This window comes from Gopherus flavomarginatus, chromosome 2, assembly GCF_025201925.1.
Source record: "Gopherus flavomarginatus isolate rGopFla2 chromosome 2, rGopFla2.mat.asm, whole genome shotgun sequence".
NCBI lineage: Eukaryota > Metazoa > Chordata > Testudines > Testudinidae > Gopherus > Gopherus flavomarginatus.
In genome coordinates, this window is record NC_066618.1 from 228,660,322 (window position 1) to 228,680,872 (window position 20,551).

Here is a 20,551-nt window from a genome sequence, read left to right on the forward strand (position 1 = left end):
AGGTATGTGCACAGAAGGAAGCCCATCTGTCTCACTGAAATATCTCAGGGAAAACCTCCTAGAATTTTATAGTTCAGTACTTCGTTAATAAGAATATTGTCTCCATTATACAACAGGTCAGGGCCTGATCTCTTCTTCATTTTGAGAAAAGTGGAATGTGATGGTAAAAAGTTTGAGAAACAACAATAACATGAATTTATAAAGGAAGAGCAAATGTTACTTAATTGCTGGAGCTGCTCAATCATCAAAGAAAGATGTGGTAGTTCAAATATTTTAGAAAAAATCTCAGAACTTGTCATATTATTGTCCAAGTTCTTATACTATGTACAAGAGGCTTCAGAGCAGCAGCAGAAACATATATATGCAGTGTGGTATACTCTGTGTAATACAAATCGTGCTTTTCTAGGGCAGGATGGCGTATTGAACTGGCCTAGTGCACTGTCCTTACTTCAGCTTGCTGTGGTGCCTTGCACTTGTTTTGGGTGGCTGCCAGCTGGGTTTGTACCTCCTTAGCATGTCCCTTGTAGCACATGCATATTGATCTCTGACATTACTTTTGTGAAAATGTTTCTACTGTTGTGGACCATATCTTTTAGCCCTCTACTAGGTGCTGTGTTCACTGTGCACTATAGATGCATTCTGTACTCACATTCACATCTTTAATCAGCTGCAAACTGAATGCGTGGGCATAATTTAGCTCTTAGGAAGCAAACTTTGTGAAAGTCCTATGCTATGTAAAATCAAGGGTTAGATCTCTTAACAGAATGTTATTTCAAGTTCTCCAGCATTACATTAGTGTTCTGTTACTATAGAGATAACATAATACTTTAGATGTAAGTTCCAACTCCATCTAAGGTGTCAGTAAAAACAACTTAGAGACAGGTTATTTTTATATTCTTTATTCCACCAAAACTGCATTGCAGTCTTCCAGTCTTTTATAGTATTTACATTATTTGCAACTCTTTCCATAAGTGCCAGTACAAATGTAACTGATGATCATCCAGAATAGCTATACAAATGTTCCTGAAAGCAAGGTGCATTTCTGGGAATTATTTTCTTATGCGCAATAATATATAATGTATATATATTAACAAAGCTTCAGAATATACAATATCTTCCACTGAAAGTAGAACATCCCACTTACAGCTTATTCAGATTTCAGTTACATAGACTTTTGCATTTCAAGTTAGTGCAAATAATGAAAGTAAGAGCCTGAGCAAAATGGTGTAAATACAATGAAACAAGATAACCAACGGCAAAAACTAGCCAACTCTCTGCATATGATAATATTTAATTAGTATATTATTATTCTTTATATACAATATATTTAAATAATTGGCTTATTTGAGCTATAGGCAACAAATTTACAAATTAAAATAAAATAATGTTTTCTTCACACAAATATGGAATGTCCAACATATGAAAATAAAATGCATCTAGTAATAAAACAATGCTTGTAAATCAAAAAGATACCAGATGTCTTTTCTATTATCTTGGGGAAGATTTCAAGGCACTTTCTCGGCAAATCAGAGTTCTCTTGTAGTAGAAAGGACTGCAAGAAGAAGAAGCATACCTAGTTTTAGAGCTGTGCAACACTAATGCAGTCCACTTAATCCAAATCCGTTTACAAATTACAAATTTTGTGTGAACTAAAGAAACCTCTAGATTTGAAGAAACCTTTAGATTAACTCTGTGGTGCCGTGGACCTTTCAAGAAAGTTTCCCATGCATATAGTACAAATGAATTTCTATACATTGGCTTCCATTAAAAATCTTTATTATTGCCACTCCCAAGTACCATTGTGTATTACCCATTCTGCAACAAACCACAGTAACTTTAATTAGACAAAACTATAAAGATTGTAATTGCAACCACGTGAGCATCCTTCATATAAACTATGTTCCTAAATGTCTCACAGTGTTGTTATTTTTCTAATCAAGCTAGCAGGTCACCTAGCAGGCAATCTACACATATTGTATCACATCACTAGACTTCTCCATGGTCCTGAAATGGAAGCAGAGGAAACCCTTGTACATCCCTTCCTGGAACAGTTGGTGTAGTACACCTTTGGAAAGAAAGCTTGGGATTTCCAAAGGAAAACTTGAACCATAATGTACAAATACCATTCCACCCTTTTCTCCCAGGGCACGTAAAGGAGGGGGAAGAACAAGCTTCCCCTGTATCACAGTTGCTGTTTTGGTTAAACAAAATTATCAAGGTCACTTACATCCTAAAATGGGCCTATTTTTATATTAGGAGGTGAAAAGGTACTTAAATATCTAGGTGAGGTTTGGACCTGCTGTTGATGCCATGAAGGAACCCAAAAGGGCTCTCTCCGATGTAACACAAGGAATAGGTCCTACAAGGGAGACAGGAACAATAATAATTTTGGTGCTCTGTCAGCTGCTCCAGGGAGCACTACCTCTGATCTTATTGAGCCAACAGGAGGGGAAGAATCAATCATGCCAATTAAATCCTCAACTAATGGGGTAAGGAGAAGCACCAGTCCTGCCCACTGCTGCCAAGACAGATGGCGAGGGAGCAAACAAAGACTCTGCCCATTGCATAATGGGTAGCAAGTAGGGTAGAGAAAGGTGGGTCAAACATACCTCTTGCCCCCTCCAAGAGAAAAGCCTCAGCTGCTGTAAGATATTAGGGTTGAAAAAAGGGGCGCACAGAGCAGGCACTCAGGCTCTTATCTCCCCTGCAGGAGGATAGAACATGGGAGAGGAGAGGGAGGCAAGGAGGACTCAGACCATGTTTCTACTGCCTTCCTGTATTACTTTTTTCCTCTAACCTTTACTTTGGTTTTTTTTAAAGAAAGCCCAAATGCATGTTAAAGAGAACATGATGAGTGGGAAGCTGCTCACATTGCCTGCCCTTCCAACTTCCAAATCAGCTCTTCATTTTCTATCCATTTGGCAAGTGAATTAGAACAGCTGGGTCCTTAAATCAGGAGCCACTTCTGATCTCCTTACCCTGATTTTTAGGATAAAGCAGAAGGCAGTAAACTTTCTGGGGAATAGAACTTCATTGAGGCTACAGCAAACGTCTTCAGCTCTTCCAGTTGGAAGAGCATGTGAAGAGAAAAATGGGAACATAGAACTGTCTGTGGGAATCCTACAGAGTGAGCTGGAGGGGTAAAAAATGATGTGGAGGAGGGAAGATGAGGCAGAGAAGAGGAAGGAGAGGGAGGAAAATAGACCAGTGAGACATAGTGTAAGAGACAAAGAGCAGGAAACAAAAGAAAAATAGAATTGCGAAGAGGGGAAGATAAATATTGTAGAAACACACAGGAAGAAAATAAAAAATAGAGATACACAGAAGAGAGATGTTAGGAAAGACACCTGCTTGAAGTCACAGGGAGGAGACAATGGGCTACAATCAGTGGTGTGCTGTGGCAGTGGTGCAAAGCATCTCGAGACAGTGATGACTCTGGTTTAAATGAAGAAAATAAAAAATACAGGGATAAAAGAAAGAGTTGTCTCATTTCTTCACTAGAATATTGCTATATTTTTCTAAACTTCCCTCCCTCGCTGCTGGGCACCTTGGATCTTCCCATCTTCACTTGGGAATCAAATCAGCTGTTTTTTATCCTGCTCTTCTTTCCTTGTTCCCTTTCCATTTGAACTGAGGTCTTGATACCAAAAAAAGACACCGTTTCTTAACTCTTAAGGCTATCACTACAGTTTTAAGGGAAAACGTTTTCAGAAATCATGCTACCCTGTGTTAACTTCTTTGCAAGCATTATTTGGGTGTAGTAAGAAGTTAACACCAGCAGAAGATATTTAAATAAACAAATATCCCAGCTTTTGACATTTATTAGCTATGATAACTCTAGAGTTTTTTTTAACAATCAGCATGAAAAGTCTGAACATTCTAAACATCCTTCTGAGAGTCTTTAGGCCTGGTACACTGGGGGAGGGGGATCGATCTAAAATATTTAACTTCAGCTCCGAGAATAGCGTATTATGTTTTCTATGCTTCCCTAACACCTCCACTTCCACAAAGTCCACCTCCTTCATGGCTGTTCCCAGGGGCAGATTTTGGGGTTATAGATGGCCCTGGATCTGGTGCTAAGGCATAGGACATTTTGCACTGTACCTTTAAGGGATTCTATCCCACCTGAGATCTTCACAGACATCAGGGCAATTGTGAGTTGGAAATTGTTTGTTTTTTCCATGGAGGAGCAAACCCTGCCACATTGAAGGAAGAATCTAGAAAAAATACTATGAGGGAACTTCACAGATTCCCTGCCCTCTCCCACCTTTCCAGATTCCTTCTCAGATATTTTTATGGAAGTGGGTCATCTCAGCCATAATTCTTTAGTGCCAGAAACATCATGTGGAGCCACGAGCTAATGTGGAGCATGCATAACAGATGCAGGACAAGTCTGTACATTAATGTGCTACCTCCAGAAAGTGAAAAATTCAAAGTGTGGCACAAAAATAGAGTACATTAATAACAAAGCAGCAGGTTATAAACACTACCACATTTCTGTTTGTTTTCTAGATAACAGGTGAAAGGTATCAAGCAAATTACCAGGTCATACAGTAAGCAAGGATCAGATGAAGAAAAAGGATACTTACACAGCAAATTTTCTAGGATTGTGTACATAAAGGGCTCATTGCCAACCTTGTTAGTAATCTTGCACACCTTTTGTAATCTATAAAATAAAATCATTCACAATAATAATAAACAATTGGAATTGCCATGTATTCTGGGTGAACAACATTAATATTCAGAGTGGGAACCAGGTTTATGCGAACTACACAATGAAAAATTTTCTGTTAGAAATACATGAAATGATTTGTGCTGGTTTCAAAATTAGACCAGTAGCTTATCACAATTTTGCTTTTCATCACACACCTATGATACATGATTGTATTAAAGAAGAGGAGAGATTTTGTCTTTTGCTCCTTACAAAATCTATATAATATGAAGGATCACATGGCTCTGTGAATCCAAATACTTTTACATAATAAATATACATAACATGCAACGTCATATATAAACCCTGTTTTGGCAGGGTTTTAGTGTCTTATGAGACAGAAGATAGTGAGGTCACATACCAATTAAAGGGATATTATTCAATTCCTATACACTACAGGAAAGAGGAAGTAATTCTATTACAACGAACAAACTTATTATTTATTCTTTACAGGATCAGGCCTGGATTTCTATGTTCCCACTTCTACTCAGCATAAGGATTGGAGAACTAGGGCCTAGTATTACTGCATCAAGTTGGGACTTGGCTGCTCTGTCCTGTTTGAAGGTCAGATTCTATGAGGGGCTAATGTTCGATGGGACTTGAGCTGTCAACACCTCACAAGAAGTGTTCTCTACTTTGCAGAATGATGTCATATGTCTGGATGTGAGAGGTTTTGCATGACTAATAGATTTAAATGATGTAGACAAACAGTGCTATTGATTGCCAGTCAGCTTCCATTTTTTCCCCCTTCTAGTACATTATTTATATAAAAAAATTCTTAAACAATGCTTTCACACAGATTTCGCAGCTGGCCTTGAAGTCCTTATTCAGGTAAAAGACCCATTGACTTGAAATGGGAATTTTAGCTCCGTAAGGACTGTAGGACTGGACCTGTAATCTGTCAACAGTAAAAGCAATAGTTCTCTTCTTGCTGGAATTATTTTTATTTGCAAAAACCAATTGAAAATTGGCAGTTGATTGGCTTTCATTCTTTAAGGTGTGTATGTAATTACAGAAAATTATTCTAAAAAATTGGCATTTTATTGCTACAATGTATCCATTCTCCAGAGGCCTGGTTCTCTTCTCACTTACATTAGTCTTATTTAGGAGCATCTAAACAGAAGTTAATGGAATTACACAAGTTTAAAACCAATGAAAGAGAGAGACAAATCAGACCCATTGTATTTTCCATGGAGTGAGGACTGAGTATAAGGAAAGGTCATGATCAGGCCTGGAATGGCACACATTTAGGCCTGGTTATGTCAGTTATATCAGCATAGCTACACTGGTCAGGGAGTTGAAAAAACACACATCCCAATTAATGTAGCTATGCCGACATAACCCCCAGTGTAGACACAACTATGTTAACAGAAGAGGCCATCCATCAATACAGCTAACTTCATTTGGGGAGATGGTGTTCCTGCACCAACAGAACACACATTTCTGTTGGTGTCAGCTGCATCTACACTACAGAGATATGCTAGCATAGTCTACATAGTGAAGATATGCCCTTAGAAGCCAAAACAAGCATATTTATAAATGGAAAAAAACTGCTGTTAGAGCTAAAAATCATTTAATCTGTTACTTACATGCTGGTGTCGAACAGTCCCTTGTGTTGTGATAGAGTCGATGGAAATGCTTGCTACACTCAGCTGAGAATGAGACTGGCCCTGTTTGATAACAAACAGGAGTTAGCGACAAAAGAAAATGTTTGAGTATTTCAAAGCCTGTGTGATAGCTGGTTCACGTGTATATAAATCCCCCTGCTCCAACATTCTTCTGGATGAAACACAATCTTCAGAAACAGATCTGTGTATGCCTGAGACATTACAGGTAGAAAAAAGCAAGTCTGAGCCATCCCACAACTGCTAATGTTTTACAGCCTTAATATAATTATGCTTAAGCTGTTAATACAATTTAAACAATTACATTGTAATCTGATTATGATGCCACAAGATAACAGAAAGACAGCTATCTATAAATTGGTGTGGAGATGGTGAGTAATTTTAAATTCCAAAGTCAATATATTTTTATCATTCCTTTTTCCCTTATTTCCTTTTTTTTTTTTCTGTTTAACACACTATCTCTTTAGTCACTGTAATGAAGTGCTATCATATGTTCTTTCACTGATATGATCATGTTCTATGTGTCTGAAATGCAGTTCTTTGAAAGTGAAACAACTCTTTGTCTTGAAGTCCCAGAAATAAGTCCAAAGCCAGGAGTAAAATTTCCAGTGAAGTAAAAAATCAAATTGTGTAGCTACCACAGTGGCCACTTAGCTCAATATACAGTAGTCTAACGCAAAAGGAATACATATGATGTAGTTTATTGTTTGGCTGCTATAATTTTTATCTCTAAAGAGCAGCATTTTAAACAAATAAAGTTCCCAAGTCCAGCAAAGCTAAAGTAATTAGTCTACAATTTCAATTTGCTCTAGATGCTGCATGGAGACTTTTTTATTTTATTTAAGGATTTGTTTTATTAAACTGTTTTAATAAGATAGCAACTTGCAGGATTGGCCACTAAGTGCCTCTTGCAAAGTATTATGCATCCTCAACCGCCCACTATGTTTCAGAGTTAGGCCCAAAGGAAAGTAACTGGTTTGCCTCTGCTATTTTGGATCCATGACATCACCCTAGCTGTGCTTCCTAGTCTGGGCATACAGTCAGTGTCTTCTGTTTGCATGGCACAAATATGCTGAAACTGAGGAGGACTTCAGCACTTGGCTCAAGAGTTAGCGAAAATGAATCAAAATAGCCCCAAAGTAACTAATAGGCAAGGAAGTCAGATGAGGGTGATAGGAATACCTGAAAAAATGGTTATCCACCCCCCACACACACACACATGTGGGATGAAACAAAAGTAAAGTCTTTAAAATTGATTGTTATATTAGGGAACATCTGGGGTTTTAAATTAAACCCTTATTTTATTTAATGTGTTTATTGGCCAAGAATCTTACTTACAGTACTTATTCAACATTTAAACTGAGCATAATCTCCTGGCATATTTGATGTGTAGAATATTTTTCTTAATTTGGAAGCATATGGACTATGAAAAAAATGTTGATTATTTTTCCGCATGCCCTAAAACTAACAATGAATATGTCTGTACAATGGCTCATGTTATTTACGGTGATGCAAACAGGATTATAATTTGGAATAATAGGATGAAATTAAGATATTGAAAATTTAGACTTAATTTCAAGACAAATTTACTGATGGTGAGATCTACTAAAGTTGTGGAATGGTCTTTCAAGGAAAGTAGCCCCATTACTTGAGACCTTTAAAATGTAAATTGGGAACATTACAAAATATACCATAGAGAATAATCCTGGATTACATGGATAGACTACGTGTTCTATGGGCTAATCCATCTTTCCCTATTCATGCAAGGAATTCTTACTGAGGTAAGTAGTCTCACTAATTTCAATGAGACTACTCATATAGAAATGGACTCAAATGATTAAGGGATTTGGGATCAGGCCTTATTTAGGTCTTTATCTATCGCTAACTTCTGTATTCTGGTCATATGTTCTGTAGTATTCATGGATATTTTTCACTACTGTTTTTGACCAATGTACTCTGTTTTAGGTATGATTTCTGTTTCATCTAAGTTCTTATACTGTATTTGAGCAGTTAATGTTAAACAATATGACTAACATCAGTCAAGTGACATTTTTCTTTTTTCCCTCTCCAAAAAAGAACTCTTATGAGTATTTTTAGTTCTTATTGTTTTAAAATAAATAAAACGGGTGTGTTAGGCACTGCTACACAGGAAAGCAAAGTTGAAGACTTTTGCTGGTGGTGGTTTTATGCGTGTTTGTTTTTGGTTTTTTAATGTGTACTGGACAGTAGTAAGGTTTGCATTCACTCTTAGTTTCTTCAACAGTGAATTCCAAAACTGGGTACTAGAAAATCCTTCTCTCCTCTCACACTTGCTTCACTCAAAGTAGACAATTCTACCATTCCTGAGAAGAGTGAAAAGTGAAGGAGATTCCACAGGGTGAGACAATACTTTATGTAACCTGAGCCCCATCATTTAGAGCCTTAAAAATATGGACCAAGACCTTCGATTTGACCCATTGTTCTATAGGAAACTAGTGAAGTACAGGATCATGTGCTGGTTCCAGTCTGTATTTCTGAGATGTGCTACTATATTCCACACCATTTGTAATTTTATCAGGGCTCATGTTTTCAAGTCCAGGTACACAGCCTTGCAATAAACCAGTTAGGAAGTAATAACAGTGTGTATGATCAAAGCCATGTCTTTATTGGTTTCTAAGGCCTCAGGTGATAGAGCACATTATGTGCAGATGCAATTTTGCAAAATTCCACAATCATCAGGAACTCTAGAATTACCCTTAAACTATGCTTAGCTTGAAGATTTGTGAACATTTGTCCCTGAGTGAAGGAGACAGTACTGAGGTAGCAAACTCTATGAAGCATTGCCTTTTGCCTCTAAATATCGGTATGAAATATCCAGTACAAATATGTTCAAAACCAATTTTAATTTTTAAAGAAATCTCACAATGATGTAGAAAGAGGTGAATTTACAGAGGCATATGAAAGAGTTAGAAGGAAAGGCTGAATGGTTAGGGAAGATTGTGCTGAATTTTGCTGTTAATCCATTGGTAGAAGAACTTCAGAATCTGAAGATATTTTAACAGATGGAAATGGATTTCTAGTGAAAAAGGGTGGACTTTGGCACAGTGGAACAGAATAAGATAAAACAAAGTCATTTTATTAAACTAACTCTGAAGGTGATTAAGGCGGCTTGAAATGACTGAAAGCTTAAAGGGTTAAAGAGAAGAGGAAGAGAAGGAGAGAAAGAAGGAGCTTTCTGCTTCTCAGAGTTATTATTTTATTTACAAATAAAAAATAACTTGATTTGTATGTAACTGTGTTTTGAGTATATGCATTTTAAGTCATTCAGGCCACCCTACTTTTTTTTTATTTGTTCTTATCTTTGCAAACACCACCCATGATACACCAAGGCAACTCACTTATCCTAGAATCATAGAATATCAGGGTTGGAAGGGACCTCAGGAGGTCATCTAGCCCAACCACCTGCTCAAAGTAGGACCAGTTCCCAAGTAAATCATCCCTGCCAGGGTTTTGTCAAGCCTGACCTTAAAAACCTCTAAGGAAGGACATTCCACCACCTTCCTAGATAACCCGTTCCAGTGCTTCACCACCCTCCTAGTGAAAAGTTTTTTCCTAATATCCAACCTAAACCTCCCGCACTGCAACTTGAGACCATTACTCCTTGTTCTGTCATCTGCTACCACTGAGAACAGTCTAGATCCATCCTCTTTGGAACCCTCTTTCAGATAGTTGAAAGCAGCTATCAAATCCTCCCTCATTCTTCTCTTCTGCAGACTAAACAATCCCAGTTCCCTCAGCCTCTCCTCATAAATCATGTGCTCCAGCCCCCTAATCATTTTTGTTGCCCTCTGCTGGACTCTTTCCAATTTTTCCACACCCTTCTTATAGTGTGGGGCCCAAAACTGGACACAGTACTCCACGTGAGGCCTCACCATTGTCGAATAGAAGGGAGTGATCATATCCCTCGATCTGCTGGCAATGCCCCTACTTATACAGCCCAAAATGTCGTTAGCCTTCTTGGCAACAAGGGCACACTGTTGACTCATATCCAGCTTCTCATGCACTGTAACCCCTAGGTCCTTTTCTGCAGAAATGCTGCCTAGCCATTCAGTCCCTAGTCTGTAACAGTGAATGGGATTCTTCAGTCCTAAGTGCAGGACTCTGCACTTATCCTTGTTGAACCTCATCAGGTTTCTTTTGGCCCAGTCCTCTAATTTGTCTAGGTCCCTCTGTATCCTATCCCTACCCTCCAGTGTATCTACCACTCCTCCCAGTTTAGTGTCATCTGCAAACTTGCTGAGAGTGCAGTCCATGCCATCTTCCAGATCATTGATGAAGATATTGAAAAAACCAGCCCCAGGACCGACCCTTGGGGCACTCTGCTTGAAACTGGCTGCCAACCAGACATGCAGCCATTGATCACTACTTATTGAGCCCAATGATCTAGCCAGCTTTCTATCCACCTTATAGTCCATTCATCCAGTTCATACTTCTTTAACTTGCTGGCAAGAATACTGTGGGAGACCATATCAAAAGCTTTGCTAAAGTCAAGGAATAACACATCCACTGTTTTCCCTTCATCTCTTGCTACCTGCAATTCCAAGTGTGATTTAGCCTTCCTGACTTCACTCCTGCATGCCTGAGCAATATTTTTATACTCCTCCTTGGTCATCTGTCCACTCTTCCACTTCTTGTAAGCTTCTTTTTTGCATTTAAGATCAGCAAGGATTTCACTGTTAAGCCAAGCTGGTCACCTGCCATATTTACTATGCTTTCTACACATTGGGATGGTTTGTTCCTGCAACGTAAATAAGGATTCTTTAAAATACAGCCAGCTTCTCAACATCAGTAGTATCCAGAACAATACAAGAGACACTGAAAATTAAAGCTGCTGGTGGCAGGCCCTGTCCAGCAGGGGTAAAATTGTAATCTGACTCAACTAAATCTTTCAACAAAGAGGTAGATATAGGTTTTTAGTTTAAGAACAACTAAGGAAGAATTAGTCTAAGAGGATTTGGTTATCAGTTGAATGTACATTTTTCTATTCAGCCAAAAAAAGCGTAGAACAGCTGGATTCCTTTACAACATGATAGTGGCACTTGGGAACTACAGAACTTTGAATTTATTGTGTTTCCCTTTGTCTCTTCTCCTACTCTTCCCCCTCCTTTCTCCCATATTCTCAGTCCATCCTGCTGCCCCTCTACTTCCTTCTACCCTTGCAAAGAATCCTCTATATCACCTAGTTGAGTCACCTTCCACTTTGGCTGGAGCTACATCTCATCTCTCTGCTACCTGGAGTCATATCTCCTGCTCCTCCTTACCCTCCAGGACTTCCTCATCTCCCAGTATCCTCTCCAGTCGCCTCTTTGCAGCTCATTCCTGCCCTAAGCTGCATCTTGTTCTCCTCCCCACAGGCCTGGGGTTTCTCTCCAAATTCATTTGGTTGCTGCTATTTCCCCTCCAACCTCCTGTTCCTCTCTTTTGTTCCATTTCTCTTGTTCTGAAGTCCACTGTGCCCCATAATGTTCACGAGCACTCCTCTACAGGTCTCTCACCATCACCACTCATCTGATATTCTCCTACCCCGTAATTCCTGAACATTTGTGGGGGTGGGGGAGGGAGAGGGAAATGGGAAACAGGAATGAAGGGGACAGAAACATGTTGTTATCAGGCAGTTCTTATTGTTTATATTCAGAGGGTACGGTATCTTCCACTGAGAAATTGCATTCTATAGTACTTATTTTTGCTCTTCAAAATAAACTTTGATATTTACATATCAATCATGGTCATGTGTGTGATTGAACATAAGAAGAAAAGAGATAAGAGGCACTTAACTTTTAGGCTGATACGTGACAAAGAATTGCCTATAAATAAACTTGGCAGAATTCAATTTTTTAAATTTTGACAGATAATATTGATATTTATTTTAAGTTATTTTAAGCATTTTTTTAGATTTGTATTGATTAAATGTTCAGTTACATAAAATTATGGTGTGGTCACAATTATGTAATGACTGAAATTCAAAACATTTAAGCTTTATAATCTGTTAAAACACAAATTGTCAACATCACATGTCAAAATTTACACACTTAAATCTTTAAATCAACAAATCATACCTGTTTTTACTACTCATTTGCTAGTTCTTTTGTAATAAACCTAATTCAAAAGGTTAAATCACTGCATTTTGACTCTAATAAGTTCTCAGGTAGCATTTTCCCTATTTTGCCTATTTGCAATTCAATTATCATTGATGGAAATATTTTGTCATCGGTTTGTGTGTATAGTGAAATTGATGTTTACTAACATTTAATCAATAAAAAATAAAGCTTTCTGAGCCTACCTATCAATAATAAACATAGTTCAGAAACAGCCATAATACTAATGAAGTTGAAAATAAGAACAGTAAGATAGCTCTGACATAACTGGTCAAAGACAGAATAGGGTAAAATTAGAGATGAACTCAAGGTGACTTTTCAAAATATTATCAAGAGAAAGCAGATATGATTTACATTCATGTATACCTCATTTTCCTCATATCAGATTGCAAATATATATATATATTTTGCAGTATATGGATATATTCAGTTCATCAATAGCACTGGCAAGTTGTTCATTTAAATCCAGTGAAATATGCGGACTGGACTTTCTCTTTTGAAAATTCCAGCCTCAATTTAATTTCACAGGTGTTAAATTCAGAACCAGACATGAAGAATATTAGCTATGTAACTAGTTTTTCATGCCTGTTTAGAATATACTCATGTACACAAATTAAGGAAAGGGTTGTCCTTACCTGTAAAGTGTTTTATGAACTTGTCTTTTAAATTGGAATCTCTTGGAAATATTTCTGAAGAAAAAAAATTATACACATGATACTTTTATTATAATGAACTGAGAATAATGTGCACACAAATATGCTGTACATGCACACAATAACCTCCCATATTAGTAAGCATTCTCAGTTTCATAGATATCATATAGTTTATTAAATTAGCTTCAATATTTTTTCCAAATAATTCATAGGTTGATAGATTAAGAGACCATTACAATCTTCTAGTATGACCTCCTGCATAAAACAGGTCATAGAATTTCACCCAGTATAATAATAATAGGAGATATACCTATCTCCTAGAACTGGAAGGTCATGGAGTCCAGCCCCCTGCCTTCACTAGCAGGACCAAGTACTGATTTTTGCCCTGGATCCCTAAGTGGCCTCCTCAAGCATTGAACTTACAACCCTGGGTTTAGCAAGTCAATGCTCAGACCATTGAGCTAATTCCTGTATTAATTAAAGCCATATCTTTTGGTAGAGTTAAACCATACTTTTTTAGAAAGACCACAATCTAAACACAGGAATGCTGTGCTACACCATAAGTACTCAGGTACCACAGTGACTGGGGCCATATAGAAAACTAGATAGATACAAGCCAAATACAGTATCTTGTTCTTCAGATACCTAGAACTTGCGGCTTTGGAGGAAGGGGGAAACACTCCATAATGCACCTAGAACATGATTAAATTCCCATCAAAGTAAATGGAGCTTTCCCCCTGATGTCAGTAGGGGTTAGATCTTGCCCCTTCTCCATCATGCATTCCTTATACCTCTACATCACTCAATTTACATTTTAAATATCATTGTATCAGATAGTAAATACTTGGATCACAAAATGAATGCTAATAAGTAGACAAATTCGGAATTAACATTATGGACTTGTCACTAAACATGTCTAGGCACTATAAGCTGTTTCTTTCTTGTTTATATAGTGTTAAAGTCTCTGTATTCTTATGCTACTCTCTACCCAGTTCCCACAGACAAACAACAGGAAATGGCTCTACCTGAGTTTTGTTATATTATCAGCAATGAATCCAGATCTGATCTGAATTAACTCCTATTAAACTAATGACAGAAAGCAAGTTTCCTTTAATAGATTGGAAGGTGGCAGCAATCTGTCAAAATAAATTGTTAGTGACTCTGGTTAGGGATTTTGGTTTTGGGGTTTTTTTGGCTGAAGGGGAGCAGAGGTGAGGAGGGACTCTATTTTTAGGTTGTGATTTTCAAAGGAATTTATGTCCCCTAATCCTACTGAATTTTAATGAGACTTAGGCATCTAACTGCCATAGATGCCTTGGAAAATCTGAGCCTGATCTGACATGGATTTCATTGGTTGGCCAATTCATTTCTCCCTAAGTGCACTGAGGTTATTTTCATGAAATTTCAGGGGGGTTAAAATTACTCTCAGTGAAATGTGAAAAAGGCCTTTACTTTCATTTCACTAGAACAGGAATCGGCTACCTTTCAGAAGTGTTGTGCTGAATCTTCATTTATTCACTCTAATTTAAGGTTTTGCATGCCAGTAATACATTTTAACGTTTTTAGGTCTCTTTCTATAAGTTGATAATATATAACTATACTATTATTGTGTGTAAAGTAAATAAGGCTTTAAGAATGTTTAAGAAGCTTCATTTAAAATTAAATTAAAATGCAGAGCCTCCCGGACTGGTGGCCAGGACCTGGGCAGTGTGAGTGCCACTGAAAATCAGCTTGCTTGCCACCTTTGGCACCCGTGCCATAGTTTGCCTACCCCTGCACTAGAATATTCACAGAAAGTGAACACACACACATACACACGCCACAAGCACAGCTGAAATTAATTTGTATTAAACATGTGAATAGTCTCGGGTTTTTTTGATAGCATTTTCCCAACTGCACCTGCTAACATCAGCAACTCTACCTGAAACTAACTGGTAGCACTAGAGGAGCAACAGTAACTTATACTCTGCAACAGTTCTCAATTTTAAGGCAGCATGACCAGACTATGAGGCTAACAATGAGAGTCAGCACGATGGTACTATTGTTAAGAGAGTTAATTCCCATCTTTTTAGTCAAGTCTTCTCAGTTTTAAAAGCAGGCATGTTTTCAAAATTCCCAACACCAAAGATCACCAAATTCCACCAGGATTTAAAGGACCAAAAACCAAACAAACAAACCAAAACCCCACCATATTCCCAAAGGACTTTAAATTAAATTAAATTAAGCTCTTGCTTGATAGACTGTATACTATGGACCCAACAACAGAAGCCGAAGCAGAATCCTGACAAGGAGTAAGCTTCCAAAAGTTGGTGTAAAATTCCCAAGACAAGATCTCTGGGCTAGTTTAGCCAGGCTTGCAACCAGCTCTTTTTAACAGTTTTAGTAACATTTCACATGATATGCATCACCTTTTAAAGGATGCTCATGTAGCAAGATAAATACCTTAGATGCATATTCATTTCATGAAGGGGAAACAGCATTGTGTAGTAGAAATGATCTGTATTTGCAAAGTTTTGCTTAAATTATGCTTACTATGGAGCTGCACTAGGCTCAGCTACAGCAGAATAGTATCCTATGGGTGGAAGATGCAAATGAAAATTGTATATGGGTAAGCAGCATATATATTTTACTCTTTGAACATAAAGAGAATGTGGCATAGGGAGGTCAAATACAATCAAAGTACTATTTAAACATCACATATATATGGGTATAGGATACTAAGCCATTTATGTTCAGATATAGAACATACATGATGCAATATTTTGTGCATAGATTTATAATCTTGCATTTCTCCTTTATATTGATAGACAAAGTTACAAATGAATTATAATGACATGTACTTGTATTATATAAGCAAGAGTTCCATCTCTAGTATAATCTCAATTAATAATCATAAGAAATCTTCTTTACTTAGGGATTTCTTTCTTGGTTTCAGTGGGATCTCTCATCTTGGATGTCTAATCCCCTTTAGATAATTAATCATGACGGGGAAATCCTGCCCCTCTTTTCCCCCTCCACAGGTGGTGATTGTCATGAAAATTACTAAGGCTGAAGTAGTGGTGCTAGAACTGTTCTACAATTGCTCTGATGCCTGGGGCAGGAATGATGATTTTGTGGTTAAAGTACCAGACGGGAATTGAGAGCTAGGCTTTTCTTCAGCTCTACCCCACAGATTTTGTGCATGACTGCCTCTGTCTCCCTTCTCATTTTTTGTCTTGTGAGCTCAGGAGGTCATGAACTGTTTTCTACTCTGTTTGAACTGTACTTAGCATAATGGTGCCCTGGGCCTTGGTTGGGCTTCTCCGTGCTACTTTAATATAGATAATAAATAACAGTAATAACCATGGTTAAGGCATTGAACTAAGATTCCAGACATTAGAGTCCAATTCCCAGCTCTACCACAGTAGTCTTAAATAAATTGTTATTCAAACAGAAAGCAAGGGGTATTTCATTCTGCTTATATAACCAAACATTTTCATGTAAAGCTGTTTTGTTTCATCCTATTTCTCAGGAGAAATGCCTGAGAAGGTGGTTTTTATTTTGTGGTTCTATTGAAGCCAAATTAATTCTATTACTAAGGAATAGTTTGGAACAGATCCTGCACTAGTGTTTCAGGAGTATTTTTTCTATTAATCTATTAATCTAGTTTAGAGGCACCTAGACTTCGTGTAACCGACTGAGGCAATGACAACTTGTCATGAGCCCAATGGATACACTTACCTTGCTTATAGGAACATATTTTTCATGGATTTTACACAAATTCCCAGAATCATCATTTCTATCTTTGAATCCCTCCATTGAAATATTTAGCATTGTCTCTGCTTACTCCTCTGTGAATGGTAATCTTACAAAAATATAAATTTAAGAATATCTGCCTTAAAAAATAACCAAATGTTTACAAGCACTGGATTTATTTCCACATATTTGGACTTCAAAGTCTGTTACAACTATGGTATTTTAAGCTCCATGTAAGCTCTTTTTTGTGTATTTTCCTGGCACCAGTATTGCAGCTAGAGAATGAGAATCTGTCTCTTCCGCTATAAACCTTGATGCTCAGTCATCTCAAATCACATTTTGGCATGTAGCAACATTTTCTCCAAAGGATTATTTCAATTCATGATACTGTTTATTATATTGTATTTGTTGTTATTGTTTAACTATAAAGAGGGGGGTGTAAAAAAGATTTTGCAAAGCTCTTATCCTTAATGTGGAGTGAGCTTGTTTGTTGGTTTAGGAATAAAACTTTAAAATGGCCAAGAAGATATTCTGATTTGAAACATACTATAACATGCGCAACAGTTAAAATTCAGTAGCATCCTTTGTCACAACAGAAATTCACCATTCATTTGTATGGGGCTTTTCTTCAGCAAAACCATCTCATAATGTCTAGAGAGCCCATAGATAGCCAATTAAGACAACATTACAATGTCAAAATGAAACAAAGTTATTGTAAGATTGTCTAGATCTTGCTACACCAAATTTAAACAAATTTACGTAAATAGAAAGTGTTACAATGCTAAAAGCAATTACAAAATATTGCCAATGCAAGTTAATTAGTCAAATCATTCACTGTGACAATTTAGAGGAATATTTCCTCATTCATTATTTTGGAAATGCTGCAGACTCTCTCAGGTGGTGACCAAAGGGAAATGCATAGTCCAGTCCTAGCTGGACTCTATTCAGCCCTATGTGCCAAAACCCAGTTCCGACATCATATTTAGCCTGGAAAGTTCTGGCAGGATATCATACATTGTGGGAACCGTCACCTTTTAGTTCCTGACACAATGGCTATGGAGGGCCTTAGTTTACCACACAGATTAATGCATAGTTTATTCAGGCAGTATTGGTATCTTGCAACTCTAGGATACACCTCTTTGCACATTCTTGCATTCCCTGCAGACTGTTGCTAGGATTGTATTTTGAGTTTGTTACTGAGAAATTATATTTACATACTAGGTGCATTGTGCACTCGTTGTACAATACCCAGGGGTGAAAGTAATTTACAGGACTTACCGGTACTGCCAGAGTCCTGAGGGAGGTGTGGCCTCATCCAGTAGAGGCGTGGCCTCTCAAGATTTAAAGGCCCTGAGGCACCAGCTGTGGCTGGGAGACCCAGGGCCTTTAAATCAACCAGGGGTTCCCAGCTGAAGAGGTTGCTGGGAGCCCCCCGGGGCTCAGGGGCAAATTAAAGGCCCCGGGGCTTCGGCTACCGGGGGGAACCCCGAGCTTTGCAGGGCTGGGGCAGGGATTTAAAGGGCCTATAGCTCCTGCCACTGAGGGGAGCCCCAAGCCCTTTAAATCCTGGCCCCAGCCCGGCCTCTGGAGCCGCGGCCGGGATTTAAAGGGCTCTGGGCTGCCCGCAGCCGCAGGGAGCTTTGAGCCCTTGGCCCCTGCCTGGCCGCCGGAGCCGCGGCTGGGATTCAAAGGGCTCTGGACTGCCCGCAGCCCAGAGTCCTTTCAATCCCCACTGTGGAAGCCCATGCGGTCCAGCATGGTGTACTGGCTCTTGCCAGTAGACCGGACCAGACCGGCTTACTCTCACCTCTGACAATATCACAGTGTTCACTTTCCTTAATGACAGTTTCAGGCTCTAGTTCACTCTGGGGAATCATGTTGCCCAGGGTCCCACATTTGTAAATGGCCTGAAATCCTCTTCCTGGAGCAAGTGTACATGAAGGCATAGAACTCCCTGAAATATGATGGCTGCTAAATGAGGAAATATTCATCTCAACTGTCTAGTTCAATACTTGTAAATCAATCCATCCATGTTGCCTCCCAGATCTATTTCAGTCTTTGTTCTATTTTTGAGCTTCTCTCTTTCTTTCTCCAGATACTCACAATCTAAAACCTTCGTGCAACTAATAAATGCATAGTTAACTTAGTAGATTTCCTGCCTCTCCCCCACAACGTACACACACACACACACACACACCTAGTATATACATCGTTTCCATCAGCCTAAGTGAAATATCTATTTTTGTTTAAGAGGAGGCACTGTGTATATCTTGTGTTAAGAAACGTGCACAACTCTCATTGACTGAAGGGTTATTTTGAAGGTTTGGTGTGTGTATTATGTTTTATGGAGGATAAATGGGAAATGATTCGACACTCAGCAGGGATAATGTTACACCCAGAGAAGATCTCCTTCCCATGAGTAGTACAAATCTGTTTGAAATTCAAAATGACAATGCACTGGATTGTAGCGTAATGAAGATTTAAGGAAGTTAACTAATGTTTTATCATTTTCTGAGGGTGGTCTATTACTGGTGACACCACAAGTGAAAATGGATTGGCTGGTTTCATCTTAGTATATGACTCAGAATAAATCAATAATAAAACAAAACAAAACAAAAAGCACTGTCTGCTCAATAGAATATCATGAACTTATATACCACTGCCCTCTACTGAATGGAATATACCAGTCATGCTCATGCATATCATTCCTCTCTGCTCTTTGAGCTAACTGAGCTGTTAATTTAATTCACCAAGTAAAGGCCACTCCTATAGCTCTCCAAATAAAAGTCTGTTTGGGAGGATGAAAGCTGTGAGTCAAGTGTAGTGACTAATTCACAATGAAGCATTTGACTAATTTATTTTCCTCTTCTACTTATGCAATGTCTTTGAACACAGCACCAACCTGGTGGGTTTATTTGCTGTATAATAAATCTGTATTCAGTATATTTACTCCAGGTATAGAGAATATTCAAAATGTAAACTGTGATAATTGGTTGTGATTTGTCAGCCAAGCCACATGGCATTGTTGTTGTTCCCTTATTAGATGAATGCATTTATGTCCTGCCTATTTGTTTATCCACATTTTGCTTCTGCATATACTCAAGCTAGTGAATTCACTTTTTGTGATTTTTTTCTGAGTAAAATTTTCTGATGTTCATAGGAAGTGAGCATCAAAGGGCATATGAACATGGCCAAGAAAATTCTAATAATATTGAAGGAAGGACACTATTCTCCCAGCTCTAGTTAGGAGCGCTATTACATGAACACACACATGTGCACACACACACGCACATATATAGTACCAGAATGTCTTTATTCAGTAACGAGTCATTAAAAAGCCAAAGACTAGAAAAGTAGGGGCATGATGTGAGTCAAGACTGGAGTGTAATTGTGTATGCAAAGCCTGACAATGCTTTCCTGCACTATGGCTGATTCACGCTAGTAATATCAATCACCGCTGACATGAGCACTATATATATATATAGGGCAACCAGACAGCAAATGTGAAAAATTGGGACAGAGGGTGAGGGGTAATAGGAGCCTATATAAAAAAAGACCCAAAAACCAGGACTGTCCCTATAAAATCAGGACGTCTGGTCACCCTATTTATATATAAATACCATCCTTGTATATTTTTAGAGGCAGTGCAAGAGGGCGCAGAGGGAGCACCAGTTTCTTCAATCTTCATCCTTA

The 20,551-nt window shown here is 38.2% G+C and overlaps 1 protein-coding gene across 1 annotated transcript in view; it reads right to left on the reverse strand.

Annotated features, from left to right (window-relative positions):
- Positions 1-933: 933 nt before the first annotated feature.
- ALKAL1 (ALK and LTK ligand 1) overlaps positions 934-20,551 on the reverse strand; it is a 50,905-nt gene continuing 31,287 nt past the window's right edge. Inside the window, exons 3-6 of the mRNA XM_050942074.1 lie at positions 13,106-13,159; positions 6,301-6,381; positions 4,590-4,666; positions 934-1,552 (exon numbers count right to left, since the gene is read on the reverse strand). Of these exons, the coding sequence (XP_050798031.1) occupies positions 4,602-4,666; positions 6,301-6,381; positions 13,106-13,159 (200 nt within the window). The 3' untranslated portion in view covers positions 934-1,552; positions 4,590-4,601. The remainder of the gene's footprint in view (positions 1,553-4,589; positions 4,667-6,300; positions 6,382-13,105; positions 13,160-20,551) is intronic.